Raw genomic sequence first — 13,092 nt, 5'->3', positions numbered from 1 at the left:
TGAAGACACCTTCTCCTTCAGAAGATGGTCCAATGAGAAGGTCCCAATCTGAGAGTGTATTAAGGAGTTCTGTCTTCACATGATCTGGCAGGTTCTGTGTCTTCAGCTGGTCATTTCTCCAAATTACAGCACCTTTTGCTGCTGCCTTGCAAGATGCAGCCACATCTCATAGCTATATTTTTGAAGTGCTTTGAACTTTGTTTGAGAGATCACAAAGCTCAACATCACCTGTTTCAGATCCTTGATAAAAAAAAATCCCCTCTTCTTTGACCCTCCTCTTTTCTAGGATGTTTTGCTGATAAACAGCCATGAGGATTTACTATGTAAGGCTCTAAAAGCCAAAGTATCAAATGTGTATAACATTTTCCCGAAATCTGTTTCATAACCTACTCTGCTTATTATTGGGAATGGGGTTCCTGGGTGGACTGGATCCCTTGCTGGACTCCAGGTACATCACTGCGGGATTAGCAATAAGTTGTCCAGAAAAAACTTAGGGAACTCATTTAGCCTGTAAAAATGTGCAGGCTTCCTGGGAACTCGAGGGAACCTGCCTCAAAAGATGCATGCCAAGACACATCTCCAGGATATATTTTCTTCTCTTGCTTGTTGTTTATGTAACTCTGGTGTTTTGTTGGATCTTAATCTTAACCTTGACTCTGGGTGTTGTCTCTGCATTATGTTCTATTATAGCAATAACCCATGCCTGGGTTCGCCCTCATGACCAAACCACACCAACCGTGGGTAAATCCAGCATTACCCACACCCAGAAGTGGGTTATTGCTATTATACAATGACATTATTTAAGAAAATAAATTACTTTTCTTAAATAATGGTATTGTATAATGCCTCCTTGCTGCCCTTCCGCAGCTGTCTGGTATTCTGCGGCAGTTCTGATGTACTGAGCATGCGTATGCTTATGCAGTACATCAGAGCTGTGGGCAAAAGCAACGGAGAAAGCAAGATCTCCGTTGCTTTTTACAACAACAGAGATAGGAAGATCTCTGTTACTTTTTTTAAAGCTGTCTCGCTATGTTAAACTCATTTAACATAGCAAGACAGTGTGCAAAATGCAATGGAGATCTTGCTTTCTTCGTTGTCAGGGCAACTGGAACTTTTTTCATTACTATAACTCTGATTTCCAACGTGCACGCTGACCAATCAGCGTGCACGTTTTGGAATATTAATGGGGGTCGTTGTATAACAGTTGTGTTCTCTCGTGCTTCTCTGAGAATACTTTCTTCTTAACAAAAATTCCCTAACCTCCGGTTTTTGTAGTTTAGACAGGGATTCTTGAATCTGTATTCAAATAAAGACTTTCCTGTTCTCTTCTGAAGAAACTTTAGCTTTCAAGCTCTCTGCTTTCTCTACATTAAAGTGGTTATTTTGTTCTACCCTTCTCCTTCGTGGCTGACCTAACCTTATAGTTCAATGCATTTATTTGTTCCACCACATATGGCCCATGTCATGTAGACAGAAATTTGTTTTAAGTGGACCACAAGTTGCATATCTCCTGGGTTAAATACTGTAAGTTGGGCATTCTTAGTATAAACTTGTTGTTGTAGTTACTGGGCCTTCTACATTTTCTTCCTTACTTTGGGTATTACCAGGTTCACAGTTTTAAAATGGTGTCTTTAACTCTTCCCAAGGTTCCATAGCAATCCTCAGATGCCTGTTGTACAGAAGTTTATATGGGGTAAATCCAGCAGGTACTTATCTGACTGCAAACAGTAAATAGAGTAACAACTGGTTCCAGTTTTAATTATCTGCATTAAGTATCTTCTTCCACATGGATTTCAGTGGTTTATTAAACAGAACAAAAAAATTACACCAGCAACATGGATTAATGGCTCGTTAGAGAAACCAAACAAAAGAACTACTATGGTTACAAAATAAATACTAGTGAGCAGACACACGGCCAGGTTAAAACATTAAACTTTTATTGCCCGGTAAGCACTTTCACAACGCAAAGTTGCTTCTTCAGACCATTAAAAAATCACATTAAAAACATAGCCTTATATACCTGAAACAATTAAACAAGTTATCCAATCAACTATGGAAAATAATTAAAAAATCAATTTAAAATTAACTGTGCATAAATTACTAGACATGATTTCCTAATCTAACAATCACATACAATTGTATAGTCTTATCCTATTGAAATAAAGACCTAAAATCTAACATCCAATCAGTAAAAACTATTTTCAATAACATGACTGGTTAGATATACAGAGCATGTTTTTGAAATAAAGGTGTCTTAGCTTTTAAAATAAGACAACTATGAGATATAGCCTAGCTAAAAAGACCTTTTAAAAGTGATCTAGTTGTATGTAAATGCTGCTTAAGTAGCACAAAATACAAATCACTCGTAGTTTGTTTCACTGTATACCACCTTTATATATAAGATATTGAATCTTGGGAGATATTTTTAAAATATATGTTTATGAATATGGAGTGTTTTAATATGGTCATGAATGAAATGAATTAGCTCTTGCATCTTGATGATAAGCATAACACATACTCCTAAGTGCGTATTGACTATCAGCCAATCATACCATGTGCAATACAACTATTCATGGTATATCTAACCAATCATGTTTGCCAAAACAGTGGTAAGAACTAATGGGAATGTTCAGCTGTGTTAGGAACTTACCATCAATGTAAATGTCCATAGGTTCATATATGATAATAGTCTAATGACCCAGGGGGGCTTTTAAGCCTAGCCATGCTTTCCAAATGTATCTGACAAGTTTTCATACCATAAGGTTAATTTAAGGGGTATATGACAGCTTGGGCAGTCAAGCATTTACAGGCTGCCAATGTCTACTAGAGACACACTTGCTGGACCAAGGGGAAATTTCCAATTCCCCATTCAATGGTCCACGTTATGCTGGAACAGGGTTAATGAAGAACTCAGCGAAACATGGATGGGAAGCCTCCTTCAGTGAAGGGGTAGTCTCTGAGACACATACCTGTCCCTACAACATGTCCTATTTATGTTGCAGATGAGGTTTAGGATCCTAATTCAGGTAAATAACATTCAACAACTGATGTTATTTGTTGTGCAGATGTGCAACATGTCCATCAAACTGGGATCAAAGGACACCTTGTAGGGCAGGAATAAATCGCCTTTTAGCAGTGTGTAGGAGCTCGATTACAGGGTTAGGGCTTTGAGGCTGCTCATGTAGAATATGTTGTTTATGTTCCATATTCAGCAGTGTGTAGGAGATTGATTACAGGGTTAGGGCTTTGAGGCTGCTCATGTAGAATATGTTGTTTATGTTCTATATTCAGCAGTGTGTAGGAGACAGATTACAGGGTTAGGGCTTTGAGGCTGTTCATGTAGAATATGTTGTTTATGTTCTATATTCAGCAGTGTGTAGGAGATCGATTACAGGGTTAGGGCTTTGAGGCTGTTCATGTAGAATATGTTGTTTATGTTCTATATTCAGCAGTGTGTAGGAGATCGATTACAGGGTTAGGGCTTTGAGGGTGTTCATGTAGAATATGTTGTTTATGTTCTATATTCAGCAGTGTGTAGGAGACAGATTACAGGGTTAGGGCTTTGAGGCTGTTCATGTAGAACAGATTGTTTTATGCTCTATAGTCTTTGTGTGAGGAGCCTCTGTGGATGCTCCAGTTATTTCATGTGCCCGGTCAGGTATATACCAAAGAAGCCACTCCAGTGACCTCCTTGGTCCTAGATACCATACCCTTGTTATAAGCTGCACAACATAGCATGATTACGGTTACCACCTGTCCCACTTTGCGAGGGACAGTCCCTCTTTGGGCAGTGGTGTCCTCACAAAAAATATTAAAAATGGCAAATGTCCTGTGATTGTAGGACATAATTATGTCCCATATTTTATGTAATAGTTGCATAAAATAGTTATTTCTGTATCTAAAATACCAAAATGTTACAAGAAACAGAATAAGCAACTAAACTGCTACAAGAATAAGCTTTTATTAAGGCAAAAAAGTTAAGTTCTATCCATTTTACTGACCGTGGGTATGTGCCGGCCTGTAAAATCTGATGTGTGTCCTGAAAATGTCCCACTTTGGCCATTTGAAAAGGTGGCAACTCTAAGCATGATCTCCTTACTACCATAGAGACATGGTGGTTAATGACCAGGTTACTGTCTATATGCATTCCCAAATCCCTGGCAAATGGTTCTGCTATTAGGGGTGTAATTTTTAGGGGTAGCTGTCTTCCAAAAGGATACTGTAATGCATTTCTATGCAGTGAGTTTTAGACCATAGTTCTGGTACTAATTATTAGTCTGTGTCAGGCCTTCTTGGGGGTATTTGTGTCTTTGGGGGAATTCTATGTGCCTAATTTGTAATCATCTGCAAACTTGGTCAGGCAGAGGTCCTTGCTGTTAGCCTTGACTTCAGAGAAGTAGATGCCAAAAAACCACGGCTCCAGCACCGAACCTTGAGGGACTCCACTAGTAACTACCTCCATACACATTTTCCACAGTGCTTCAAATTAGGAAAACTATTTTCCTAATATTACATTATGGGTTAAATCCGAGGTTACAAACACCTTAACAGTGTTCCCAGAACTATCTGAATGAATGTTATCTTCAAGTTTAAACTCAATAAAGACAGGAGTTGTGTTTAATAAATAGAAAATGGAATTTGTTTACTAAATTCTGAAGTATTCCTGGTATCACTCCATTTGTTTGGGATATTAAAAAGAAACAGCTGAAAAGGAAAGTTTATTAGGGAGACTTTTGTGAATAAAATATGAAGATTTCTGAAAAAATATTAAATTTGGCTGTGGAAAAAAAGTTGGGAGACCTAAAGGGGTACTTGTTTTATTTGTATGCTACTTTTTATTATGTTTTCAAAGAACATTTAGGGGTAATTAAATTGGAATTTTTAATAAAGAATCCCTACTTTATTATTACTGCCATAGGATGTTTTACATGCACGTGAGCTATCATCAGCTTAGGCTGGTGGGTAACTGGTTTAACATCTCATGAAAGAAGCATATGGTTATTTTACGAAATCCATCCATCCATCCACAACCCCTTTTCCTAGTTTTGCACATGGGGTCAAGGTGTCACAACCTTTTCCTATTTTCGCACATAGGGTTGGGATGTCACTTCAATTGTGACAATCACCTAGAGCCAAAGTTTACACTGCCAGGTGACTAGCCCTCCTATGGTAGTTCTTCCACACACACACACATACACACACACACACACACACACACGCACACATACACACACACACGCACACATACACACACACACGCACACACACACACACACACACACACACACACACGCACACACACACACACACACACACACACACACACACACACACACACACACACACACACACACACGCATACACATGCATACACATGCATGCACACACGCACGCACACATACACGCACACACACATACACACACGCACACATGCACATACACACACGCACATACACACGCACACACACACGCGCACACATCTGTGGTCAATTTGGAGCATCCAGTCCGCCTACTGTATGGTTTTGGAATGTGGGAGAAAATCAGAGGAAACCCATGTGAACACAGGGAGGACATGCAGATATCACACAGAAGGCTCCTCAGCAGTGAATCAAACCAGGAACCTCTTGCTGTGAGGCGACAACATTATCCACTACACCTCTATACTTCCCTGAGGCACATTTTATGAAATGCCTTGTACAAATCAGGTTCACTTAAATGGATCATATGCTAAGAAAAAGGACATTAAGCAGAAAATCTGAGATAGTAAAAATAATTTGTACACTATATATTCAAAGAATTGTTTAAGAGTTTACAACAGGTCCGCTTTTCTTCACTGCTGCTCAAATGTCATGAGAAAATACTATAAGTGCACCCTTCAGGCTTTACACAGACTCTTCTCACTGATAACTTGTAAAACATATATGTCATAAAATTCAGTTTTAAAATAATCTCAGAAAGACATAAAAAGGTATAACACACACTACTGTGCATGTCTGATTAGTACTGTGCATGTCTGATTAGTTCTATCTTGAATGCAAAGCACTAATTATTCACATTACTTACTTGTATATCAATGAGTCTGTTGCCTTGCTTGTTCTGGAAATACTTAAGTCCTTTCACTTTTGATGCTAGACACATTAAAGCCATGTTCACTTTTGATTCTAAGGATGTTAAAGCTGTATTCAACTTTTCCTATGGATGGATATACAAAACGTGATTAAAGCACATAAAGATGGCTATGGGTGCAAGAATCTTACTATCACTTTAAAAACAAGGGCCGTGAAAAACAAGATGGCTATTATATCTACCATCACTGAATGTTAATCTAGAGGTGGACAAACATGTATACACTGCCACATAGTTTAATGCCCACTAATTAACTGACAGATATACCAAACTGTTGCATATTTTATGTAATTATAACAACAGCTGGAATGCACCCCTTAATCCTACACTTAAAAGGACAGTTGGGGGAATAAATCCTGAGAGCAGGAATGTCCTCTGTCATACAAATATGACAAAAAAGGTCACACACACACACACACACACACACACACACACACACACACACACACACACACACACACACACACACACACACACACATACCAAAATGCAAACACTGTTACTCCTTGGACTGCCAGTGTGTTCCAAATCAGATATTATTAGGCAGTGGGTGAGGACCACCCAGACAATACGTGGCTGACTTCATTATCAAACAATACATTTCCGCTGTTACTTGCTGCAAACTTCATTTATTTCACATATCAGAAAATGCTCTCCATGTTGCCAGCCTGCTCACTCTGTGAAGGAGGAAGGGGTTTCTGTCAGTGATGTAAAACAAATTCTTGGTGATAGGGGCTACATTATATTCATGGGGCAGATTATTGATAAACTACAGCTTTTGAGCGGGGGCAGAAGTAATTGACATTATGTGTGGCCATCTGTGTGATGTCACTGTTTCCAACTAGTTACCGATTACCAAAGAATCCCTTGGCCTGCAGGACCAGAGCACATCATCATGATGCAGGCTACTCTGTTCCTCTTTCCCTACCCAACCTGCCCTGTTGGTGTGGTTTCAGCCCTGAAAAACAGAACCAGGGACAGACGGTAAAATGGTTTAGCCAGGTAGCAGAGGGTTAGCTGGGGGGAATGCAAATGGGAAAAACTCAGATGTTAAGAGCGAAGTTGTATGACATATTAGAGAGAAAAAATATGATAATCAATGGCATTCCAGATGGTTCCAATGACTAAAGTATACAACACAATACATAAGTTGTACATTTATTGTCTTCTCCCTTTTGCAATTTGCACAGTGCGTCAAGTCTTAGTGAAATACTACAATATACCAGGAGCAAACACAAATATACTACACTTCTGTTTCTGAGCTACAGAAAACAAAAACATGACAAAAAAAGAGCGACTGAATTATTTCCAGCTTATCACAACAAGAAGAGCACCACAATAAAGGAGTTTCTGCTAATCAGTTCTGAAAATAATCAACTTATGCTCTAAACACTTTAGAAAAAAAAACTTTTTAACTATTATTAGTTTTTGGTCAGTGAATGGGTTGACATGAGAAAACTATTTTAAAAAGAAGTGAAAAGGTCAAATATTTCTCTATTTTATTTATTGACATTTGGTGACCAGGGAAATCCGTCTGAGCAAAAGACCTTTTTTTAACAGAGGCCTAGGGAGAAAAGCTCCACTGTACATAAGTAAAACACTATAAAATATGTGATACAATCAAACACATAATAAAACTTTACAAAGTTATATTACACAACCAAAAGTTAAAAACTGTGGCAGGGAAAATATTGATGAGAAAGATATCAGTCTTAGACTTAGGTTGTGGGATAAAGCGGTAGAACACAAATGTGGAGTGTAAAAGTATGTTGGTCTGTAAAGGCCCAGAATACTGAACGGAAGGAAAAGGGGTGACTGATAAAGGAGAGTAGCTTAACCAGTTTTAATATGTTATAAGTCAACAAACTGAGTAGGGGATGGGAATGACTGGCATCCAGGGAAGTAAATACTGTGGGAAGAAATAGCCAGGGAATTGTTATGGCTAGGCTTGTATAGGCCCTAGGGCCGATAGCCTAGTACCAACCTATGAACCTATTCAAAATGTTAGAAAGGGAGGAAGGAAAAAGAAAAATAGGAGAGAAGGATGACAATCGCAGGGATATGAAGAAGGGACACAAGGTGTAGAAAGTGAAAGAAAAATAAAGGAAAAGAATAAGGCAAAAGATAATGAAGTGAGATGAAAGAGAAATGAGTCAGAGAGGGGAGAAGAACTGAAAAATGAGCTGTAGTGAAAAAGAAATTCGGCAGGAGTACAACATGGACAAAGCCATGATTTAAGTTTTTAGAGCTGTCTTAAATGCTGAAATATTAGAGAAATTGCTGATGGTAATGGGAATCTTGTTCCACGTTTTAGCTACACAACAAGACTACAGGCTTTGGCCAACTATGTTATGTGCCTTATGTATGGAGAGCAATTGTTTGTTGTTAGAGCACACTGTGTGATTGGGGATGATGTATGGAGAGCATCTGATTGTTGTTAGAGTGCAGTGTGTGCGACTGGGATGATGTATGGAAAGCATTTGCTTGCTGTTTGTTGTTAGAGCACAGTGTGCGAATAGGATGATGTATGGAGAGCATTTCTTTGTTGTTTGTTGTTGCAGCACAGAGTGCGATTGAGATGTTGTATGGACAGCATTTGCTGTTAGAACACAGTGTATGATTGGAATGATGCATGCAGAGCATTTGTTGTCTGCAGTTAGAGAGTAGTATGTGACTAGGATGATGTATGGAGAGCATTTGTTTGTTGTTGGAGAGCAGTGTGTATGGAGAGCATTTGTTTATTGTCATAGTGCTCTGTGTGATTGGGATGATATATTGAAAGCACTCGTTTGTAGTTAGAGCACAGTGTGCAATTAGGATGATGTATGGAGAGCATTTGCTTCTTGCTAGAGTTCAGTGTGTGATTGGAATGAAATATAGAGACATTTGTTGTTACAGGGCAATGTGTGATTGGGATGATGTATGGAGAAAATTTGTTTGTTGTCAGAGCACAGTGTGTGACTGGAATGATGTATGGAGAGCATTAGCTTGTTGTTAGAGCACAGTTGCGATTGGGATGTTGTGTGGAGAGCATTTGTTTGTTGTTAAAAGTGCAGTTGGCAATCAGGATGATGTACAGAGGGCATTTGTTTATTGTTTTTGTTAGAGCGCAATGTGAGACTGGGATGATGTATTGCAGGTGCGATTGTTATGATGCATGGAGACCAGTTTGTAGTTAGGGTGCAGTGTGCGATTGGGATGATCTATGGACAGCATTTGTTTGTTGTTAGAGCACAGTCTGCAATTGGGATGACATATGGAGAGCATTTGTTTGTTATTTCTTGTTAGAGTGCAGTGTTCAATTGGGGTGATGCATAGAGAGCATTCTTTTTTGTTAGAGTGCAGTGTGTGATTGGGATGATGTACGCAGCGCATCTGTTTGTTTTTAGAGCACAGTGTGCAATTCAGATGATGTATGGAGAACATTTGTTTGTTGTTAGAGCACACTGTGCAATTGGGATGATGTATGGAGAGCATTTGTTTGTTGTTAAAGGGCAGTGTGCATTTGGAATGATCTATGGACAGCATTTGTTGTTAGAGCACAGTGTGTGAATGGGATGATATCTGGAGAGCATTTGTTTGTTCTTAGAGCACAGTGTGTGATTGGGATGATGTATGGTGGCCATTTAGTTGTTCTTTATTGATAGAGTGCAGTGTGCGATTGGGATGATCTGTGGACAGCATTTGTTTGTTGTTAGAGTGCAATGTGTGACTGGGATGATGTATGGAGAGCATTTGTTTCCTGTTACAGCACATTGTGTGATTGGGATGATATATGGAAACATTTGTTTGTTGTTTGTTAGAGTGCAGAGTGTGATTGGAATGATGTATTTAGAGCATTGGTTTGTTGTTAGAGGATAGTGTACGATTAGAATGATGTATGGAGAGCATTTTTTTATTCTTTATTGTTAGAACGCAGTGTGCGATTGGGATTGTGTTTTGAGAGCATTGCTTTGTTGTTAGGCTGCAGTGTGCGACTGGGATGATGTATGGAGAGCATTTGTCTCGTGTGTGTGTGTATATATATATATATATATATATACATATAGATATATATATATATATATATATATATATATATATATATACATATATATATATATATATATATATATTTATATATATATATATATATATATATATATATATATATATATATATATATATATATATATATATATATATATATATATATATATATATATATATATATATATATATATATATATATATATATATATATATATATATATATATATATATATACATATACATATATATATATATATATATATATATATATACATATATATATATATATATATATATATATATATATATATATATATACACACACACATACACACATGTATGTGTGTGTGTGCGTATGTATGCATGTGTATGTATGTATATTTACACATTTACACACACACACTCTCTCTCTCTCTCTCTCTCTATATATATATATATATATACATATATATATACACATACATACATACACACACACACACACACACACACCCCTCTCTCTCTCTCTCTCTCTCTCTCTCTCTATATATATATATATATATATAGATCTATATATATATATATAGATATTTATATATATATATATATATATATATATATATATATATATATATATATGTATATATACACACACACACACACACACACACACACACACACACACACACACACACACACACACACACACACACACACACATGTATGCATGTATATATCTATATACACACAAACTCATATGAGCAGTGCTTTTCTCACCTTCTGAAAACAGGATGGTTAAATAATGCATAACAATAAACAGCCCCCAACACTAGACATGCTCCTAAATAGTATATGAAAACATGGATATTTTTTCAGTCACAACCCATTCAAAAAATAACTAAACATTATCCACTTCCAAAACTGAAAATTAATGAAGCAAGAAGCACACTTTAGTACATCCCATACAGGGAACCTGTAATTTAATGTCAGTTATCAGGCAATGTCCCTTACCTTATACAGACTTACTGCCTCATGTACCAACACAAATCTGTGATTGGAATGTCTGGGAACACACAAAACACAGATAAAAGTCTCATCCTTCTGACAGAACAACTCTAGTTTCCTCCTGTGTTCTCCACAGTACAGCTCTTTTCTCCCATTTGTAGCACACAAATTCTGCAGCTCTATTGTCTCCTTACAGTCTTTTTCCTGTCTTGTGTGACCCAGCTTCAGTCTGTGGGATCGACGAACCATATTAGCTTGTAGGAAGTTCCTGTTTACATTCAGATCAAGACAATGTTGTAGTCTTACATTAAATCCTGTTAACACAGACCTTGCAAAACTGGAATTCACAAGTCAGAACCACTACATAACCCTTGGCCAATCAGTGACTATTATAGGAACCACTGTATGAAGTTTAGTTTTCAGAGCACAGGAAGTAGAATGTGTACAGAAGTGACCGCCTCCATTTAAAGGGGCAACGCACTCAGAGCTTAGTTTTTGTAACATAAATGATTGAAACTGCAGCCATTTCCACATATTCCAGTTTGTGTTTGTAACTGCATGACTTTTCTTTAACGCACAGCACTCACCACAATTGCATTCTCCTCCTATTCAGTAAATAGCATTTTATTACTTCACATAAAAACACTGAAACTGTTTTTGTTGGACACGTTATACATTATTATACTTTTCTTAATATTATGCCTGTCTCCCAGGCATTCAAAAAAACAAACAAAAAAACAAAACAAATAAGTATATAAATATATTTTCAGGGGGAAAAAAGCTACATTCTTCCCCAGTCAGGCAAGTGCCCCTGTTAGATTACCACCAAAATGGTCATTAACTAATCTAAACTTTAGGTTTGTTCCATTAATGCACATACTTTGCCTTACAACAAAAGCAAAATTGCTATGTAAAATCCGCTCAACCACTAGGAAAACAGCCTGCATATTTCCCATTTATCTAATTATGTTTCCACTTAGTCCTTCAGTTTTCATTTTCATGACAACCCTTTATATTACTCAACTCTCTATTATTCATTAATTCATTTACTTACCACATAAGAGAGTTGCAGCTGCATAGAATGATTAACGTTATTGATTTCCCTGGTGTGTACTATTTTACAATATCATTTCCCACTCAATAAGGTCACATAGAAGATAGCTGAGTTAATGAGTTATCTTTTTTTCCTGTAGTTATGCTTGACTGTCTCATAATTAACAAGTTAAGTAACAACTCATTTGCAGGTACCCTCCTAATCTTACTTTTCAATTCACTTAGCTTCCCGCACTAGAAAAAGTTCCTGAATTCAAAACAAAAAGAAAAAGTTCAGCTCATTATCATTCTAAGCAATCACTCACAAACCTTTTATTCAGCTCTTCATTTTTAGGTTCATAGCACTGCGGTGGTGGTGCTGCGGTAGCGTTGTCGCCTCACAGTTAGATGTTGCCCATTCGATTCTCAGTTAGAGTGTCTTCTGTGTAGCGACATGCATGAATGGGCGTGCCTTTGTTGAAGGTTGTGTGTTAGGCCCGGCAAGCCAGTAAGTAAAAATCTACTTCCAATCATTAGCGGACCGGAGTTCCGCTGTGGTGACCCCTAACCAGGAAAAGCCAAAAGACACAAACAGATTCATAGATATTTACTAGGCTAATGACCGCAAGGGCCTTTTTAAGTCTCGCCATGCATCCCAAATCTCTGACAAGTTGTGATACGCTTGATAAGTGTAAGCAGGGGCCTGGGAGATGAACCATTTACAGGTTACCTGTGTCCATTAGAGACATAGGTGTCAAACCAGGGATGAATTTCCAGTTTCCCATCCAATTGCCCAAGTTGCACTTGAATTGGGTTAGGGAGGTAATCTGCTTGACATGGATGGGGAGCCTGTTCCATAGAAGGGGCAGTCTCTGGGATACATACCTATCTCTCCAGCAGGTCCTATTTATATTACAG

At 37.7% G+C, this 13,092-nt stretch overlaps 1 protein-coding gene across 3 annotated transcripts in view; it reads right to left on the bottom strand.

The window, feature by feature from the left end:
- Positions 1 to 11,516, bottom strand: part of LOC122813853 (zinc finger protein 25-like) — a 133,451-nt gene extending 121,935 nt beyond the window's left edge. For 2 of the 3 annotated variants that reach the window (XM_044086390.1, XM_044086391.1), the window contains exons 1-2: positions 11,149 to 11,516; positions 6,064 to 6,192 (exon numbers count right to left, since the gene is read on the bottom strand). In XM_044086390.1, the coding sequence (XP_043942325.1) occupies positions 6,064 to 6,192; positions 11,149 to 11,391 (372 nt within the window). In that variant the 5' untranslated portion in view covers positions 11,392 to 11,516. The remainder of the gene's footprint in view (positions 1 to 6,063; positions 6,193 to 11,148) is intronic. The other variant, XM_044086392.1, reaches the window with a different exon arrangement.
- Positions 11,517 to 13,092: the final 1,576 nt, after the last annotated feature.

Source organism: Protopterus annectens, chromosome 10.part0 (genome assembly GCF_019279795.1).
Source record: "Protopterus annectens isolate FY-2018-M chromosome 10.part0, PAN1.0, whole genome shotgun sequence".
Classification (NCBI taxonomy): domain Eukaryota; kingdom Metazoa; phylum Chordata; order Ceratodontiformes; family Protopteridae; genus Protopterus; species Protopterus annectens.
The sequence above is the reverse complement of the archived record's forward strand: the minus strand, read 5'-3'. Positions and strand labels throughout refer to the sequence as shown.